This window comes from Meriones unguiculatus, chromosome 10 (assembly GCF_030254825.1).
Source record: "Meriones unguiculatus strain TT.TT164.6M chromosome 10, Bangor_MerUng_6.1, whole genome shotgun sequence".
NCBI lineage: Eukaryota > Metazoa > Chordata > Mammalia > Rodentia > Muridae > Meriones > Meriones unguiculatus.
The window spans coordinates 1662432-1682056 of NC_083358.1; the positions used below are offsets into that span (position 1 = coordinate 1662432).

Sequence of the window (19625 nt, forward strand, 5' to 3'; positions counted from 1 at the left end):
GGTACTGAAGAACATTCTGGCAGTCACGGAGCGCTTCTTCCTTCCAAACAGTGAAGGGTCCCCACTCCCATTGGGATTTGGAGTAATTCATTTAATCTTTGATGTAAATGAGTTTTCTGCTTTTCACTTGTAAATGAAAGTGTTTGGAATTAAAGTAGCTTGTAGGCAAAAGGTTCATTTGCTATTAAGACAGAATCTCACAGATAGCCCAGGCCAGCCTGGAAAATGGCAGGACAAAGGTGTGAGTTCAATTCCCGGTGCCACATAGGTCAGGCATAGTTGCTCACACTTACAGTCTGGGCATCCTAGAAGTGGAAGCAGAAAGATTAGAAGTTTGAGGCCACCCTTGGGCCACACCTGGTTTCTAAAAAGTAAAGTTAGCGATTCTGTCTGAAATGCCACCATGATGAGAAGAACTGTTTTCCCGGTGACTCTTGTGCTGCCAGTTCTTGTTCTGACCTGGTTCTCCACAGCACTGCTCAGCAGAGAGCCTCTGCGCGGTCACCTCCTCACCCAGGAACTTCAGAGCAGACACTTCCTGGTGTTTTCTCAGGAAGGAATTCTGATTGTCCATGATTCTCTTATCTCTCTTAATTTCACTACATGTCTTCCCTGGTTCTCATTTATTTTCTTTCTTCTGTTTAATTTGTCACCAGGCACTGAAACAGCAGCTTCGCTCTTCCGTGTGCACACGGGCATCGCACCTGTTCTTATTTTAGCCTCATTTCTCCTGATTGCGCGCATGTGATTGTCTTCCTCCACCATCTGGTCCTTTCAAAAATCGTTTCCACATATTCGTAGCCGGTTAATCTTCAGAACCACTTACGTTGGTCACCAAAGTTTAATAGTGTGAAGAAACTGCTCTGAGATTAAACTCAATCTGTGTGGCATCCGTCTCTCATCTGGCCTTGTGAACCACACTGTGCCTTTTCCTACTGAAGATAGTTACTAATCATGTGGGAGAGCTCGCTCTAAAACAGCCCTCTGCTCAGAGGTATGGGGCGGGGGTGGGAGGTGGAGGGGGCTTGAACTGTCGGAGCCCAGAACCCTCCTTTTCTGACTAGAATCTTTAGGAAGCTACCTGGCCTCAGGCTTCTAAGAATCTGTGGTGAAAAAAAGAGAAATTAATTGTAAAAATTAACATTCTGAAACATTCTAGGGAAGAAGTATTTCAGTGAATGCCCCCCCCCCGCGCGCGCGCGCACACACACACACACACACACACACACAGAAACCGGTGGCACCATTACTCTGTCACTTACATTCCTCTTCTCTAGGGGTTTTGTTGGCCTAAGTTCTCCGAGCTGCCAAGATTGTATCTGGATCACCGTACAATTACTTCCTTTTCTCTAATGTAGAAGTAATATTCTTCTAATGCAGAGCCTTCACGAGTGGGCCTCAGACTCTCCAGAGCATATGCCTGCCCTAGAGGAAGTTGGGCCTGGTCCCTTAGCTGCACGACTTTGGCTGCGCTGGCTTTTGCTTCAGTCTTACTCATGCATTTCCCTGGGGTAGGGGCTCTGAGGAAAGTATTTAATAAATGCTAGTTCATCTTCACTGGGGCTCACTGCTGAGGACTGCTGTTTTCTTCCAGCAACCCAGTCCCGGCTGCAGCGATCCACTGGCCACCCATTGGCCTGGGAGGATCATTTACCTTCCTGTGGGTGGGATCTAAGTGGGTGCCTAGTAATTGTGAGTCCTCATGAGGCTGAAAGAATGGAAGGAGAAAGTCAAGCAACAGAGAATCTACCCGAGACCTCACCCTGAGGCAGGGCTGAAAGCCTGCAGACAGAGCAGAAGGGGCTTCTGGCAGGTACCTGCGCAAGCCCAGAAATGAACTGTCAGGACGAAAGGGAATTCCTGACAGTCAACTTGCTGGTTTGAAACAGGTAGTTTGTAGGGATAGCTCAGCAGCTGAGGAACACTTCCCCCCAGGTCCTCAGGCCTCTGCAGAGCGCTTCATATACCCCACTCCAAAGCAGCCATCTGTCACTCTCCCCATATAGCTCTTAAGAGCTCCCTAGAAACCCAGTAGCCAACCTCTGGGGGACAAACACACCCTAGAACTTACCCAGGCACTGGAAGCACTGGACGGCTCCAGTCGACTGGTTTCCTACAGAGGCCCCCATTCCACTTTGAGCTGCACAGCCCCGCCCCACAGTGTGCCTGTTCATGGCTTTTGCCCTTAATAAAACCCCTTGGTAAGACAGCACATGTGTGTGTTTCTCCAGGTCTGTGAACAAGGTCTTGTTCAGACAGAGACTTTGGATAAGTTTTAACCACTTACTGACCACACATGAATCACAAAGTACCTCAAAGCACTCAACAGCACATCAGAATAAAACATGTTCACCTCAGTGCAAACGCTGTACATGTTACCACTCTAAACATGTAAGAAAAGGAGCGAAGGTTGACAGTAAAGAATCTAACATTCCTACACTAAAAGCAAGAACTTTTAAATTCAAAAGTAATATATCAAGATAAAAATATATTGACTGTCAGTGTCATGTCCAGTATTAGACAACTAAATTAGCAAAAAACATTTTAACACATTGCCCAGTGGGGACAAAACCTCTTGAAAATAATAAATACAATATTTTTCTTTGAATAGAGACTTGTTGTTCTTGGCCAAGCCACAAAAATGTTTCTCTTTCTCAAAGTTCAGGACATTAATACCAAAGTCCCAGCCAAAGGGTTTTAAGTATTACTGAACTGGGCCTGTTTATTATTAACAACAAAGTCCTCAGGAAAATTAGTCCCTTTAGAGACTTACAATATAAATAAGTCCAAAACCCCAGTTCTTACTGATAGAATCAAACATTCCTCTCTCCCTTTAAACTGTCTATAATTTAAGCTAGAATAGGTTTTTATGAAGTTACATATTTAAAGAAAATACATACTATCTTTGTAATAAGGTTTTTTATCAAAATTCTTGCTACAAACGTTTAAATGGAAGAACACTTTCAAATACACAAATTATAAACATACATTCTCAACCATAACAAATGTATTCAATAAAAGCATGGTTGGGCTGGCATGTCAATGTGCTGGAGAGAGCCCCAAAGCCTCCCTCCTCAAAAGCAAGCAAGCAAGCAAACACTTTCTGCGGAATGCACAAGGACCTGCCTTTATCAAAGTCACCTAAGGGCTATGACAGAAAAGGAGGACACTTATAGGTGCTTAGCCTGGGAAAGGGGAGAGTGGAGACAAATGTCATGAAAGCGTCACCTGACAGAAAGGCGAGGAGCCAACCAGTTTGTCAACTGCCAGAGGATGCAGGGACAAGGGAATGTGGGGCCAGGGCTGGCTCAAGGCAGCTGACAAAGTGGACACTAAATCTTGAACGCAGTGCCAGCACCAAGCAGAGCAGAACAGCTGTCCCCACTGGAGCAGAGCCAGCACCAAACGGATCACACAGAGCAGATGAACTGTTTGTATGAGGAAGTCTCCCTTCGTAGCTCAGGGTAGCCTCGATGTCCTGATCCTTTGCCCCAGACTCTGGGGTGCTGGGACACCTTCCACATAGAGGATTATCGAAGCTCAGTACTTTTCCAGCAAGTGATGAAAGCCCAAGAGAAGGCAGTGTGGGATCGCACTGGAGGCGACAAGGAGAAAACATTGCCAACGCCCCTACCAGCTCTGCGTCAAACTCTCAAGGTCGCAAGAGCAACCATCTTCCTCCCCAAGAGAAGATCTTCCCAGTGAATCCGTGCATCAAGACAGCACAGGACGCAAGGCTGGCAGGAAGACCGCACCAGTCCTCAAAGTTTAATTCTTTCAAACACACCTTCATTGCGACTATATAATACATTGGTCTGAGGTATCCAGAAAAAGGATGTCAACATAAAAATAGATTAAAATAGCACCTTACCCTATGATAGATTTAACAGGAGGATTGAAACTGTTTTAATTTGTTCACACAGAGCGAATGTACCTCAAATAATACTGATGACCTAATATAAAACTCCTGTATGGAGCTGGGTTGTGGCTAAGCCATGGGCTGTTCCTCAGCATGTGTGAGACCCATGGGTCCAGTCACAGGTGCCTTCCTCAGCTCTCTGAAAAGCAGTACTTGAAGAGCTATCAGCCTTTGAAAAGCTCCATCCTTTTCCTGTCTCCCAACTATCTACTCTTCAGCAAAATTATATCCAAGACAATTGGCCTTTAATAGCAGGCAGGACATGGACAGAAAATAGAACAATTTTAGTTAAAAGTAGAAAAAAAAAGTCAGGCATATGTGATAACGAACAATATTTCCTTCCTATTACAAAATAACCTCGAGAGAGGAAAGAAGACTCAGCAGTTAAGACCACTGGCTGCTCTTCTGGACGACCTGGTTTCAATTCCCAGACCCAGCTAACTGACTGTAACTCCAGATCCCGGTGATGTTCCACCCTCCTCCGCGCGCACCTGCTCACAGGTGGCAGACACATACACATTAGTAAAAGAAACACTCCTGCAGGATGGCCACGCTGCACACTTGTTACATACGTGTAGGGAGGGGTCTAGGTCTGGCCCATGCATGCTCTTTGGTTGGTGTTTAAGTCTCTATGAGTCTCAAAGAGAAAGGGGAATGGGAGAAGGGGGCTGTGAGTTGGGACTGGGAGGAGAGGAGAAAGGTGACTGGGATCAGGCTATAAAGTGATTAATTTTTAAAATAAAAAGAAAGTTATTTTTAAAATCTCAACATGTTTTACATATCAAATATCAAATATCTGCCCATGAGAAGTGTTTCTCAGGGGACTGAATAGAGAAAATAATCTCAAAAGGCTAAATCCTATATATAACATATTAGCGGTATGCCAGAACTTATAACATCTGTAGTTTATACATACTGACACAAAAATATACTGTGCCTACAGTAAGAAACAAAGCAAGCAAACAAAAACCCTCTAAAGGTAAATTTTCTAGCTTACAACCATAGATGGGGAGAGTAATGCATTCATATTCTAATGAGAATGAAGAAAACTCTGGACTCTAAAAGAAAAACCTCTCAGACAAAATTTACAATGTTTTCAGTATGAAGTGTTAATGGTTAAAACCGACTCTAATGTTTATAAATTAGCCAACATAATCATATATTTTGTTCAAATACTGTTTGCAAATTAAGCAGAAAATTCATGTCACTTTAGTTATAAACATGAAGAATATTTCCTTGATAATTAAACATTTTACTATTTAAGTAAAATTTTTAGAGCTACTAGAATTGACAAGTGTCTTGGGCTTATAACAACATTCTGGACCTTTTTTCTCTCACGTCCTTTTAGAACCTCACTTAACTGGGTCACAGCAGCTCAGCAAAGCTCAGACAGACCCTGAGCTCTTCCCGGGATTAACTAGGGCCAGTGCTCAATCAGCAGATCTCACTAGGACCCATGGAGACAACCAGGAGCAGCTGATGGTGCAAGCTGCTTAGCTCTCACGTCCGAGTTCAATTAGAAGGCGGTCCCCAGGGATGCACACAGGCCAACGCTGGAGATAAGAAAGGCGGTGCCCCCCATCATTTCCAAAGCGGGAACATGGCTTTGCCTAGACGGACTTTCCATCTTCCCTCAGCCCTCAGGCCTTGCCTCTGTAACGTGTTTTCAGTCTTCTCTGTCACAGGCAGATGCTAATAAGACAAGCAATGCTGTCATGGAGTATGAATGATGCAAATGAGCAAATACTGAATAAAATTTATGTGTGTACAGTGGCTATTCTTTAGTTGTCAACTTGACTCCCTCCGGAATTAACTAAACCCCAAATTGCTAGGTGTGCTGGCGAGAGATTTTCTTGATTAGATTTTCTGAGATAGGAAGACCCATCCAAAATCAGAACACTTGAGGTGGTAAGACCTGTCTTAACCTGGGCCACACCTGCCGGCGGCAGCCTCTCTGAAGACCATGGAGGAGGGGTACACTTCCGCTTTTGCCTACTTGCCCTCACTCCTGCCAGCAAATTCATTCCTTCACTGGCGACACAGCCTAATTCTCCGGGGCTCCTTTGCATACTGAAGAGCAGCTGAGAGATCCACAGCCTCAGAGACTGAACAAATATTAATACTCTTGGACTTTCCATCTGGAAATAGTTGAATTATAGCCTGTAAGCCACTCTAATAAATCCCATTAGTTAGGTAGAGGATATATGATAAATTCATAAAGATAGATAGATGATACAGATATAGATGATAGTTATAGATACATGAATAGATCAATAACAGATTGATAGCTGATAGATGATAGGTAGATAGATGATAGACTGACAAGAAATTGATAGATATGGTATGATAACTGTAAAGTGATTCATCCAACAGTCCTGTTTTTCTAGAGAACATTGACTAATACTATATGTATCTTGACATTCAACATTTTTTTTTCCTAGATTCACCTACAAGCTGCAGTGTTGGGGGATAGTAATGTAGCCTAGCATGCATGAGCGTCCTGGGGTCCTCCCTGAGCCACTGTACTGTTGGTGGTGATACATAATCTCACTACGCAGGAGAGGGGGACAGTGGGATCATAACTTCAAGGTCATCCAGGTCACAATTGGAGTCTGAGGCTAACCTGGAGCCCTGGTTGGGTTTCTGTCAACACAGGTTAGGGTTATCAGGAAAGGAGAGACCTCAGTTGAGAAAATGTCTCCTTTAGTTTGCAGATCTCTAGGGCATTCTCTTAATTGACGCTTGAAGTGGGGCAGTGCCACCCAAGGCGGGTCGTCCTGGCAGGGATAAGAAGCAGGCTGAGCAAGCAACATCCCTCCCTGGCCTCTGTGTCAGTTCCCTAATGAGAGACTAATCTGTAAGCCAAACACCTGTCCTAAGTTGCTTCTGGTCACCATTTTATCCAGCCATAGAACCCCTGACTGAGGAACCTGGGCTACAGGAGACCACGTCTCAAACAGGAAGAGCAGGAAAGCTGCACTTTTTCCTTATCATTCTATGGCATTATAAAATTGTTGATACAATACTCAACAACCCAGCCTGTATCAGGAAAGTGGAGCAACGTGACAGACTCCCCTCCTCAATTTGTTGAAACCCGATACAGGCTTCTTAGCTGCTGCAGCTAGGAAAGGCATGGTGCCTGGGCTGCGTCTACATAGACCCTGGGAGAGGCCAAGGCAAGCTTACTTCAGCAATGCAACCCGGGAAGGGTGGTAAGCAGAAGCAAGGATGTCCCCTTTCAGATGTGGGCTTGGGCAAGGACCTTCCTTAACATGACAAAGAGGATTCAAGCTTGTGTGCTCTAAGGGGCAGAGCCAGCCAGGAAGGAGGCTCAGGAGAGGCGCTAGTTAAACATACACCACTGAAAGAGACTAGAGAAGCCAAGTGACTGACAGGGGCAGACAGGCCAAAGCCAGTGAGTTTCTTTAGGGGAAGATGGGCAGTATGAGCACCCACAGGGAAATCAAGACACCTGAAGGATGAGGGTGAATCCACACTATCCTTCTATTTTCCAAGTAAAAGTTAAAGCACAAAGGGGCCGGTGAATGACTCTCTTCTGAGAACTGAAGGGGCTGCCAAAGACAAGAAAGCTTGCGCTTACCAGAGGCCTTGACTAATGTCAAACAGCAACATTACGGTTTCATTTCCCATCTTGGAAATTGCAACTTTTGAAGAAAACCAGGGGTGGGGGTGGGAGTGAGCTCCACCTCCCAACCTTGTAAAGACTAAATCACCAAAAATAGGAGCAAACCAGTGTGTGCTTAGCAGAGGGGAAGATAAAAACCTGGCATGTGAAAAGAAACCTGAATGTCCAGGCCCACTAACCCCTTCAGGTGGATGTTACATAAATAACCACATTTCTTCAGCTGGAGAGACCACTGGGTTGGTGGAGGACTAAAGAGGTGTTCCCAAGGGTCTTACCCCAGACCTGAACATCAGAAAAAGCAAAGGGAGAGGGAGTCCCTCACCAATACAGAACCACTGAAGAAACATATATATTTATATATACACACATAGAAAATTTTGTTTTGACATACAGATATATGTCAAAACCACAGAGCACACAGGTGGCAAAAATCAAAACCACTAAATGAATCATTTTAATACATAAAAGGGACATTTTTCGGGACTGTTTCAAGACCAAGTTGATTGTGGCAGAAAAAGCCTACATACAACCGAGTAAATAAAAACCACCACCAGAACACTTCTCTACCTCAAATAAAAATTAAAACTGTCTTGTGAATGATTTGTATTCACAGGCAGGGTATCAAATAGGTACACTGAAAAGAACATACTGTAAGAGAGAAATGTCGATGCCATTTCTTAACTAGCATTCCTTTAAAAGAATGGTAGTTCTACTTCTCCTAAAACACAGAAATAAACAGCAAATACTAAAAAGACAGTGGGGACCATGTGTGTTAATAATGTGCTCACAGCAGAGAGACTCATCTCCCTCATCATCCGAGCACAAAGCTCCAACAAAGGGCTTTAGGGCTGACTGAAATGAGCACAGGAAAACCCACCTTAAGGTCAAGGATTTATGAAATGATGTGTCTTTATCTAATCTGCAAAATCTCCAAGGCTGACCATAACTCTGTATTCACGGGCAAGAAAAGCAGGGAACGCTAAAATTCCACAAATATGACCCCATGCAACACCTGACTGATTTTTGCTTGGAATTTGACTCACCTCCTTGCTCCCTGCAGGCTTTCAGCTCCATCAATCAAAGCAGCAGCAGAAAGTAGTAATCATGGCCAGTAAAAAGGAAAAAGAGGCCGAGGGATGGGTTCAGCTGGCACAGGGCTCACCTGGTAAGCACGAAGGCCTGAGGTCTGTGCCACACCCTATATTAAGTTGGGCTGGTGGTACATACTTGTAATCCCACAGAGCAATGAAGACAGGAAGATGAGCTATAGACAGATGATAGACAGATGGACAGATGAACGGATGGACAAACAATAGATAGATGACAGATAAATGAATAGATAATGGATGGACAGATGATTGATTGATAGACAATAGACAGATGGTAGATAGATGATAGAGGAATGATAGATAGGTAGAAGATAAATAGATATAGATAAATATAGATGCATAGATAGACACACACACACACAAATTTTGACAAGCAGCCCTTGAAGGGCACAGCTCAGCTCTAGGGCAAACGAGTGACAGCAGCCTCCCAGCTTCATCGGACCACAAAGCGGCCAGCAAGTTCCAGGCAGCAACGATGGAAGGCATGTAGGATTCTAGTGTCCAAAAATGGAACCTTTACATTTAATTCCATCACAACTACATATAAAAGCCCCAAACAAGAGTGGGCACAGGACTAACACCAAATTAATTCTTATGTCAGATTATATTCTACAGAAAGAGACTAAAACCGGTTTGAGATGATTAGATTCTATTCTAATTCTCCTAAGATGCCACTGAAGCAAGAATCCAATTCTGAAAGGATGCACACTGGGGTGGCAGCGAGCCAGCATTCCTAATGGTACTTCCAGTGTGAGAAGAAAATGCCATTCAGGACAGTAACGGCACAGCTGAGCTGCAGCCCAGCAGCAGGGCATGCAAGGCCTGGGTTCTAGTCCAGCCCTCTGGAACAGCCCTGTCTAAAGGTTACTGGCTATTTGATCGATTGGCCTTGTCTCAAAGCAGCCCCCCTTTGAGAGCGGCAGCCCAGACCTGGCTCTGCACTGACCTTAGGTGACGTCATTCGGACTGGACACTACGGAACAGCGCCAGGCCCCACACACAGGTCCAGGCGGAACCCAGAGCTCACACACAGCAAGCAGGCTGAGCCATGACGCACGTCTGCTTGCCTGGAACACAGGTGTGCGAGACCGACACACGTGTCACAGATTCACTGTGGGCGTTCATTGCTAAGTACGTGACAGGGTAAAAATGCCGCTTCCTCTCCCGGGAGACACAGTGTGCCCCGTCCTCTCCCAGGGAGGCAGGTGTTCAGAGCAGAGACTCACCTGGGCCCTATCTAGCTCCACTCCTGCTCTCCAGGATAGTGGTGAGAGAAGCAGAAGATATGTATGAATTGTGGAAAATAATGTGTGATACCTATACAGGACGCTACCAATCACCGCATTCTAAAGCAAATGATTTCAAAATCGTCTCCCAATAGCATCATTTATTATCAATGTAATTTTCAATTCAGCAACAGCAGGGTGAAAAGACAGCTCTCCTCAAAGGTCGGTTAGGGTTTTATTTTTGGATATTATTGTGGATAGGATAGGTTTCTGCTATAATGAAGTGTCTAGCATTCTATAATAATAACTAAATTTAATTTTAACACAGTCTCTGTGGTTTTAACTTTCTACTTTCAGTGCAGCTAGAGAAAAGCAATTATGTTTTTCTTCAGCACAAATCTTGCAAATCTTTGCCAAATGAGAAATAATATTAATAAATCTCTTTCTTTTTTATAGAACACAGTACAATTTTAGGATTTAGTGGCAAGGAACTTGCATTTTTCCAGTCAACATTTGGCAGCACCACAGCCGAGCCTCAGGCCCCAGGAATGGTGGTCTCGGCAGAGCACTGGCCATTCCCACTCTGAACTTGCACAGGGCTTCCATGTTTTCATATTATGACCCGAGAGGCAGCGCACTAGCCAGTCCACAGCTGCTATAATCAGATTTCTGAGTGAGCCATTTTTTTTAATTTGTAATTACAAAATAAAGATCACTTCCATACACTGAAAACTTATTTTCCTTTATGTCATCTGGATATTACTAGGACGAAGTAAAAGCGGACTCTCTTGTCTTCTTGTTTGAATTTCAAGAAGACATGAATTTAGGAAGCACTCGGGAAGAACAGGAGACTGTAACAAGTATAAGCTGATCTGTTCACGTAAGCAACTGGGGCCGCCTGTGTACAGGCAGGAGCCACAGCCCATCTACCCGAGACACCCGCCACTTCACAACAGCAAGTTAAAAGGCACGGTGCACATGCCCACACACGCATACGACATGCATATGTCACCTTCGGAAAACCCTGTCACTGAGGTTTAGGCATCTCACTGGGTAGCAGGATTCTTTAGAGCTGGGATGCGACTACAGCAGAAGAATTGTATCCTCAAACATTTAGAAAAGTTTTTACTCGTTATCACATTCTGCCAATTAGGTGAAGTTTTTCTTGATGGAAAGAACCCTAAAACATAGGTTTTTCTCCAAAGGTCAGGGCAGTCACTCCCAGCCCAGAGCGGAAATGGCTGCTGGAGGTGCCTTGTAGCTCCGCTCTCCGCCTCTGCTAATTGGGTGCAGGCCTGCTCCAAACAAGGAATGAAAATGGCAGGCTCCCAATTAGCTGACATTCCCTTCAGGTCCCTCTGCTTTCCAGCCCTAACTTCATGCAGTCAAGAGCCTATAAGGTTTGTGCCAAACCTTATGTAGATTTTATCAGTTGCAACAAAGCACAAAGAAAACAGGAACAAAGTCAGCTTAAGATCCATTATCTGCCCATATTAAAAAACATCCTATGTACAGTCAGGAAAATGATATGTTTGGAAAGATTTCCAAGTTCTTACAACTTGCTCCAACATCAAAACTAAGAGTTTCTTTGCTCTTTTGGTTTCCTGAGTAAAAATTTCCAAAGCAGGAAAATGCAAAAAGTGGCATAACAAACCTGTCACTCTCAGGTCCCTCCCTGCTTCCTCTGAGAAGACTCAACAGAATGAGATCCCAAGACTAACATTAAAAAGGACTCTTTCTAAAAGACAACAGTCCTCAGCCTCCTGAGTGTCTCATTTAGGACTGATGCTTCTGAGCTAGGTGAGCTCATCGCGGCACGGGAGAGCCAGACCCTGTGTCTAGGGACAGAGTCCAGCCTGACCCCTAGTGCAGGGCTCTGAAACAGCCCATCCCCCCACTGCCATGCTGTAGGAGCAAAACCCTCCAATACCCCACAAAGGGGAAGACTTTTTCATTATGTAGATCAGCTCCCCACAAAGAATAAGACAGCTGCCTTCTGAGATGCCCACTAGCTCAGCAAAGCACTTATTTGTGCTATGCATGTCTGCTGTTTATGACCATTGGCAAAGCTGCTGTGGTCACAGCTGCCTGAGAGACAGGGGGAGAGGAGAAGGGAGGGAGGGATGGAGGGAGAAAAGGAGAGAGGGAGGGAAGGGAAGGGGGAGGGGCAAAGTGAGGGAGGGGGAGGGATGGAGGGAAGAAGGGAGAGAGAGGGAGGGAGAATATGAGCAATAAGCCCTCCAGTAGGAAATGGAGCAAAGACAAAACTACCAAAGACATAAAACCTAAAGCTTCCCTAACCCACTCAGTTCAAAAGGCATCCCTACAAGAAGACAGCCATCAGTTCAACCCTAGTGACCTCAAATGGCCAAAGCAGCACAGGTTTTTTTTATACCCACAGAATGCAATTCTCCTCCTTGTATTTTCAATGGCAAAACTAAACAGAAGAGAAAGCTTCAGAAAGGACATCCAGTATTGAGCCCAGAGGACTGAAGAACAACATTTAACTAAAGCAAATCACAAATGAAGGAGGGCAGCTGGAAGGGATATCCAGCGAGGAAAACAGAATCTGTTCTTGCTCTGCTGCCGGAACCATAGTGCTTGCTTCTGGCAGAAACCATAACGTGACTTCTGTATTTTTTTCATGGTTCTTGGCTCATTAGGGTCAGGTGTAACCACAATTATAATGCTGATAAGAAAGCACCATAGTCTTCCTCCAGTGTAGCCTTGTTTGGACCAGATTTAGTGGATAGGACGGCACTTGTCAAGACTCTGTGGAGGAAGAGGCTTTAAGCTCAAGACTGAAGGATAAACTTTCTCCACACCCAATCAAGTATTTCAAACAGCCTCAAGAGGTGTGTGGCTTCTCAGTTCAATACCTTTTGATAAAGACAAACTTTTATATCAAAATCACAAAGAAAATTGATGTTACTTGGGAAACCAACGACGTGATTCTGTGATTAAAATCACCACCTTCCAGAGGCCTGGGTTGCCATTTTTTCTCCACGCACTGCAACAAAGAATGTCATACAACGCATTCAGCCAAATGCTGGCTGTCAGCCATGACCAAGGACACAGTCCGTTACCTGTTCTTGCTTCTCCAGCCACCGGTCTACCATTGGGTGGCTGGCGCTCAGGGAGGAGCGGGCGTTGTCCCTCTGGAACTGGTTCGACCAGCTGCTGGGATCCCGTGGGAGGCTCCTGTAGTTTTCATCTTTCTATTAAAAATGAAACAAAAGGGAATCTTTGTAAAAACAACAAAAACAGACCTCACAAACTAATAACAACCCACCTGGGTTTTCTGAAGTCAAGGAAAATTATTCCACATACCTGAAATATTTTACAAGTACATACAAAACAGCAAACTGAAGACATTAAATCTAAGACCTCGGGAATCCAGCAATAGCAGGGTAGAGGGATTCAATGGGGACAGCATGAGAGCGCCGCACACAGCTCACACAGTAGGCCAAGAATCAGCATCTTTCATACTCACCAAATCAATCTCCAAATGTGCATTTGGAGATTGCACTCTCAAGGCATTTTATCTTTTATTCTTTTTCAATATTATGTTTATGAGATATTATCAATGAGTAATCAAAATGGTGAAAACAAGAAAAAAGACAATGCCTCTTATTCTTCTTTGGATTCTTGAAATTTTAGGCAAAAGATTTCAGATTTTTTGGGCTTTTCTGGTACTTACATCACAAGCTTGCTGTCAAGATCGACTTAAATATTAAGGAAAGCCAGCCTATCTTAACACTGGACACAGGATGGACAAACACTATTCATTCTGACATGGTATGACAAATGATGTCTACATGAATAGCTACTAAGTTAGCTCGCCCAGTTTTCAATCCACTAAGTAGTACCAGATACAATACGGTACTGAATGCTTCTTTCAAACACTAAAATTGCAACTACAGGTTTTAACTTTTGAGCTGCAGAAATTGATTTCAATTTTCTGAGAAGGGAAAATTCAAGATGATATAGGGAAATGAAGTTTCAATATAAAGTTATCTCCAACATGAACACTTTAAAAATGCTACCCCCCACAGTCTCTGATATGAACTGATTTGGCCTGCTCTTTAATCACCTCCCCCTAAGGGGAGAGCAGCCTTACCAGGACACAGAGGAAGACAATGCAGCCACTCCTGATGAGACCTGATAGGCTAGGATCAGAAAGAAGGGGAGGAGGACCTCCCTTATCAGTGGACTGGGGGAGAGGCATGAGTGGAGAAGGGGGAAGGAGATTGGGAGGGGCAGAGGGAGGGAGCTACAGGGGGAATACAAAGTGAATAAATTGTAATTAATAAAAATAAAAACTAAAAAAATATAAAATTTCAAGATGAAAAAAAAAATGCTACCCTCAGTTCAACTCAGGTTTTGTGAGAAGTTACAAGTCTCCATATTAACTGTAAATACATTATGCAATATTATCATTCATTCATTCACTGTGTGTGTGTGTGTGTGTGTGTGTGTGTGTGTGCGCGCACGTGTGTGAGCACTTGTGTCCAAATGTGTGGCAAATACCCACATGTTTGCAAGTAAGCTTGTCTGTGGGCATGTGTGTGGAGGCCGTAAGTCAGCTTCAGTTGTCTTCCTTCTATTTCCCTCCATCATATATTTTGGGACAATCCCTCTCTCCCCTCCCCTTTCTGCCTCCTCCCCACGCCCTGCCACCCACACTTCTGGCTCATCCTTCTAGACCGATTTGCTGTGGAGCCCTTCTCTCAGTGCTGGGGACACAGCCACACATGGTGTCACAGCCAGCAATTGCTTACGTGGGTTCCGGGGACACGAACTCCCCAGTCCACGCTTGTGTGGCGAGCACTCTTCCCACTTCACACCTCTCCTGAGCAACAGTACACAAAAGTGAAATAAAGCAACAGGATAAGAGGGTTGTGGAGCTTAGTGAGCCAGGACACAGTTCTCTCCTCTTACGGATAAAAAAAACCATAAAAAACAGCGGGCCTAAGGTAGCCCTGGATGTATCTAAAAGCATGACTCACAAATAAATGTACACTTATCAGCATAAATTTTGACGTGCAATTCCGGAAACTTTTATTAGAATTAACTCATAAAAGTAAAATCATCTTTTTTTTTTTTTAAAGATTTTATTTATTTAGAATGTTCTATCCGTATGTACACCTACATGCCAGAAGACAGCAGTAGGAGGTATAGATGGTTGTAAGCCACCATGTGGTTGCTGGGAATTGAACTCAGGACCTCTGGAAGAGCAGTCAGAGCTCTTAACCACTGAGCCATCTCTACAGCCCCCGAGTAAAATCATCTTTTAAAACTTGGTAGCTAATGGGCTAAAGAGATGGCTCGGTGGTGAACAGCATTTGCTTTCTTGCACAGGCCCCACGTTCAGTTTCTAGAACCCACATGACAGCTAACAGCTGCCTGCAATGCCAGTCTCAGGGGATCTAGCAACCCCTATGACCTCACGGGTACCAGGCGTCCACTTTGTGCACACACCATAGACAGGCAAATACTCAAACAACATGGTTTCCAAAAAAAAAAAAAAAATGTCCTTGGTGGCCAAAATAAATATTAGCAGGAATTACCTTTTACTAGAAAAAGCCTCTTCCACCTCTGGTGAATGAACTTGGAGAAGTAGTAAGGAAAACTCACCACAAATATGCCAACAGGAAATTCAAGTCAATGGGGGAGCGGGGCATGCTATAAACCAAATGCCAGAGGCCCACAAACAGAAGTGATTCGGTCTCACTTTCATGTCGAGAATGGTTGGGCTGTGGCGAGCTACAGGCCGGCTCTATTCTTGCCCCGGCCATTTGAGCATTGGAGTAGTTGTTAGCAGCAACTTATTGCGAACACAAACCAATGAGCAGGGTTGGAAAAGCCTACCCCGTGTGTCTTTGGAACTGTGTCTCAGAGATGGCGCGCCTGGCACGAAAACTGCCAAACCGTGGCAGCGGATTCAGTGGGAGAGCAAAACAAAGCAAGCTCCACAGATGGTCAGACAGCAAGCTGAAGTCTGGGAGTGGGCCAGGAGAAAGCAGCATCAAGAAATGCCTACAGCTCAAGAGGCTCTGCACTGAAAGGTTCTGATCCGGCTTCTCTCGCCCCTTCCTCTACAGCCCTCACAGCTGCCAGCTCCTGCTGACCCAGCATTCTGTCAAGATTCTCCTGTGACTGGAACTCACACCTCATGTGATACACACTGTTATCCGCCACACACTTGGTCCAGCCTCATCCTCCCAAATGTGCTCTACTCTGTCCCGAGCAGATCTTTCACAGGATGTGCTGTGGTCACATCGTGCCTGTGTGCGGTGACCAGAGAAGATGAGCAGCCATGCTGGAAGCATGTCTCTCTCTCTCTCTCTCTCTCTCTCTCTCTCTCACACGATCTGGCTTTTCCTAAATCCAATTTCTGAGACACATCCACTAAGGGGAAAGTTGCCATTCTTCAAAGCCAGTCAATTGCCATTCTCTCTCTCTCAGGGGCAGCCCCCAGGTCCCACTGCGCTATGCTTTGTTACTGTGGTCTTTAAAGTTGCCATGTCTGCCTGTGCACTAAAGCCTGGACAAGGCCACCGTTCACCTTTGACCCTGAGCACTCAGCACAGTGGCCTGCGCCACCGTGCACACCTTCCCCGAGTACATTTTATTTTCTACTTAGCATGGTGGTGTCCTGGGCTTTAGGACAAGCTTCAGCACAAATGTTATGCCTGGGTTTTCAGATTTGCCTAAAAGACGTTATTTGCCTGTTTTAGCTTAGTGTCCCACCATTGGCTTACAATACCTATGGCAAGAGTGATCACTTCTAATTACATTTACAAAGATGGTGGATTGTTTCTCCAGTTAACGCAATTAGGACATAATCCATGCAACAGGGTAGGGGACAGTAACATTAGGAAAGATTTTGGCTAAAGATCAAAATACCAGTCCTTTTCTATCGTCTCCGATTTCGCATGTGTACTGTAAACTCTGAGAAGTTCACAGATAAGAAAACAGGCAGTGGTCCCACAATAAAATAAAAGTGTTCCCAATTCACGGTGCCCTCAACAGTGAATCCATGCATCAATGCACATATAAAGACTGCAAATTACAGCCCTCTAAAACATTACCAATTGAGTAAAGAGGGCTGCAAATATACTTTAATGCCCATGAACCAGATTCTTGGTGTCAATATCATGCAGGTTCTAACATTCTAGACACATTCTTCTATGTAACCTTACCGAAGACCATGGTTAGGTACCTGCTGCAGCATGGGCCTGGAAGTGTATTATGTTCTTATGAGAACAGCAAATGGGATAACCTCAAAAATAAAAGGCTTTTGCTATATCACATGTGGTTGGTCACGATTGCCCAATGAAGTATGTATAATACACTCTGCTTTCATTTGAAACACGCTTGGGCCGATATATTAAAATATGGGTGTCTTAACTGTATCTAGGCCAGATTATATACACTCATTTACAGATTCTAACTACAAAAAGTAAAAACTTCCCATCAAGGTATTTTCAATCTTATACATCACAACTTCAAGACAGGAAAACTAAACTATCAAATCTTTTTTCCTTCATAGCTTTGTAAAACCCCACAAAAGGTAAGTAATAATTTAGAAAACATCCTTTTAAATCCATTTCACTTCACATAATGCAAAAATTCTGTACACCAGTAAATATTCAAGCAAAAGTAAATATTTTTCTTTAGATATTTTTCTCTTCATATAAAAATACGCTGAGCACGGTAGCACATGCCTATAATCCTGGTACATGGAAGACTGAGGCAGAAGGATCACAGCAAGTTTAAGGCCAGTCTGAGTACCTATGTAGTGTGTTCTAAGCCAGTTTAGGCTGCAGAGTGAAATACTCTCTGAATGAATGAATGAATGTGCAGAGAGTGCAGAATAAAACAATAATGACCACTTAGATTGCTAATGACAGCAATAATTTGTTACAGTTGAAGACTTTATCTAAGAGATTATATTAAAAAATCCAAGGAGGCACTATCTTTTAAAAAATTGCAACATAAAATCTTCACATAAGAGGCTGTCCCAGTCACTAGTGTTCAGAGAAGCAGGTGCCGCTGCTGTGATCAGCGACTCTCCCTCTGAACGCTTTGATGACATCAGCAGGTGTAAGAAGTCCCAGGCCCAGAAATTGTACATTACTTTCAGCTCCCTGGCAGGCTGCCTGTGGACATCTGTCTTCCAGGGAAGGCAGGTAAGCGTATTCTGCTGCACTTCTCCTGAAGCCAGCCACAATTCAACAGGAAGAAACCCACAGCACCACCCAGAGCCTGGCAGCAGCTTTCTCTCTCAGAAACCCGACAGCCCACCTTTCCCAGGATGCTGAGAACAGGCAATTGTTTCAGGACTACCATGGAGGGGATGGGCGTTTGTGTCTGCACAAGTAAGCCTGCTGACAAGTGTATGCAGTTTCTGTGCAAAAACTCCTGACATACTTTTAAAACCAAGTCTCTCAAGACTGTAAAATACAAAACACTCAACACACAAATCTTCACGGTTGCCCCTCCCTGGATCACATGGTCTCAAGGACTCCCGTGTGACATGAAGACTTTAAAATCACACGGTTTTCCACACAGAAGCCAGGACTTTAAAAGAATTCAATTCTGCATTTTAACGTCTTTTCTTCCTTATTACTATGTTTATTACTGCATTTGTTTGGGAGAGGGCACATGCCTGGGGAAGACAGGGCAGTGTGGAGGAATCACTTTTTCTGGCCTGTGAACCTGGGCCGTGGTAAAATTCAGTGCACCGGCCTTTACACACAGAGACCTCTCAGCAGCTTATCAGTTCCTCAGGAAATGACAGCCCTAGAACAACAAAAACACTTTCAAGATACTTAACCAGAGACTGTGAGCCTGGCTTCCCGCCATTAGAAGAGTCAACTGCTACTGTGTAATAGGAACAGCGGATGAACAGTTGTTCCTGGCATGGACCAAATATATCCTTGTTAAAACATTTAGAAATAAGGGTGATAACGCACCCATGCCAAATACAGCACAGGCTGAACTCTCCTTTTGCAAAATGCTGGGACTAGTGTTTTAGACGTCACCAATGTCTGCACCACCACCGAGACAGCTCAGCACCCAGAGCAGAGCAGAGCGGAGGGTATCTGAATACACCCGAGGCAATGTCACCGAGTCCTCACAGAGGCTCCGAGAGCCAGCAGCAGCATGCAGCAGACAGGAGCAGCCCTGAGGAACGTGGGGGTGCCCGCCTGCAGCCTTCAATCCCTGCATCAGCTGCACCATTGTCCAGCAGCATGGAGGCCAGCTTCCTCAGCCTTCCAGAGCGCACTGAAGACCAGCAGCTCCCCGAGAACCCTCCAGGCCTCCGGGTTACATCAGGACTGCTGAGGCATCCAGCCTCATGGACGGAGCAGTCACCAGGTTCTGGAGGCCACTGCTGCACACTGCCCGAGTCGGGAGCGCCAATCACCCCTGAGTTCCACTCCTCCAGAACCCGACCAGGACACACACAGCGCAAGGGTAATTTTAGGCCTTGCTTTACCACATCGGTGTACATGGCTTGACTTAGAGAGGGGCAGGGAGATGAGGGAGGGAGGGTGGGATTAGGAGGGACTGAGGGAGGGGGCTATGGCTGGGATACAAAGTAAATAAACTAATATAAAAAATAAAAATTTAATAAAAAAGAAAAAAAACAGAAAAACAAAATAACAAAAACAAAACCTAAGTCTTCACATCAGGCTGAATGTGGAACGCCCCAG

General features: G+C 44.6%; 1 protein-coding gene across 15 annotated transcripts in view; it reads right to left on the minus strand.

Moving 5' to 3' along the window:
* The window catches only part of Pard3 (par-3 family cell polarity regulator), a 506727-nt gene that overhangs the window by 258062 nt on the left and 229040 nt on the right, over positions 1 to 19625 (minus strand). For all 15 annotated transcript variants that reach the window (XM_060391770.1, XM_060391771.1, XM_060391768.1 and 12 more), the window contains exon 5: positions 12987 to 13118. In XM_060391770.1, the coding sequence (XP_060247753.1) occupies positions 12987 to 13118 (132 nt within the window). The remainder of the gene's footprint in view (positions 1 to 12986; positions 13119 to 19625) is intronic.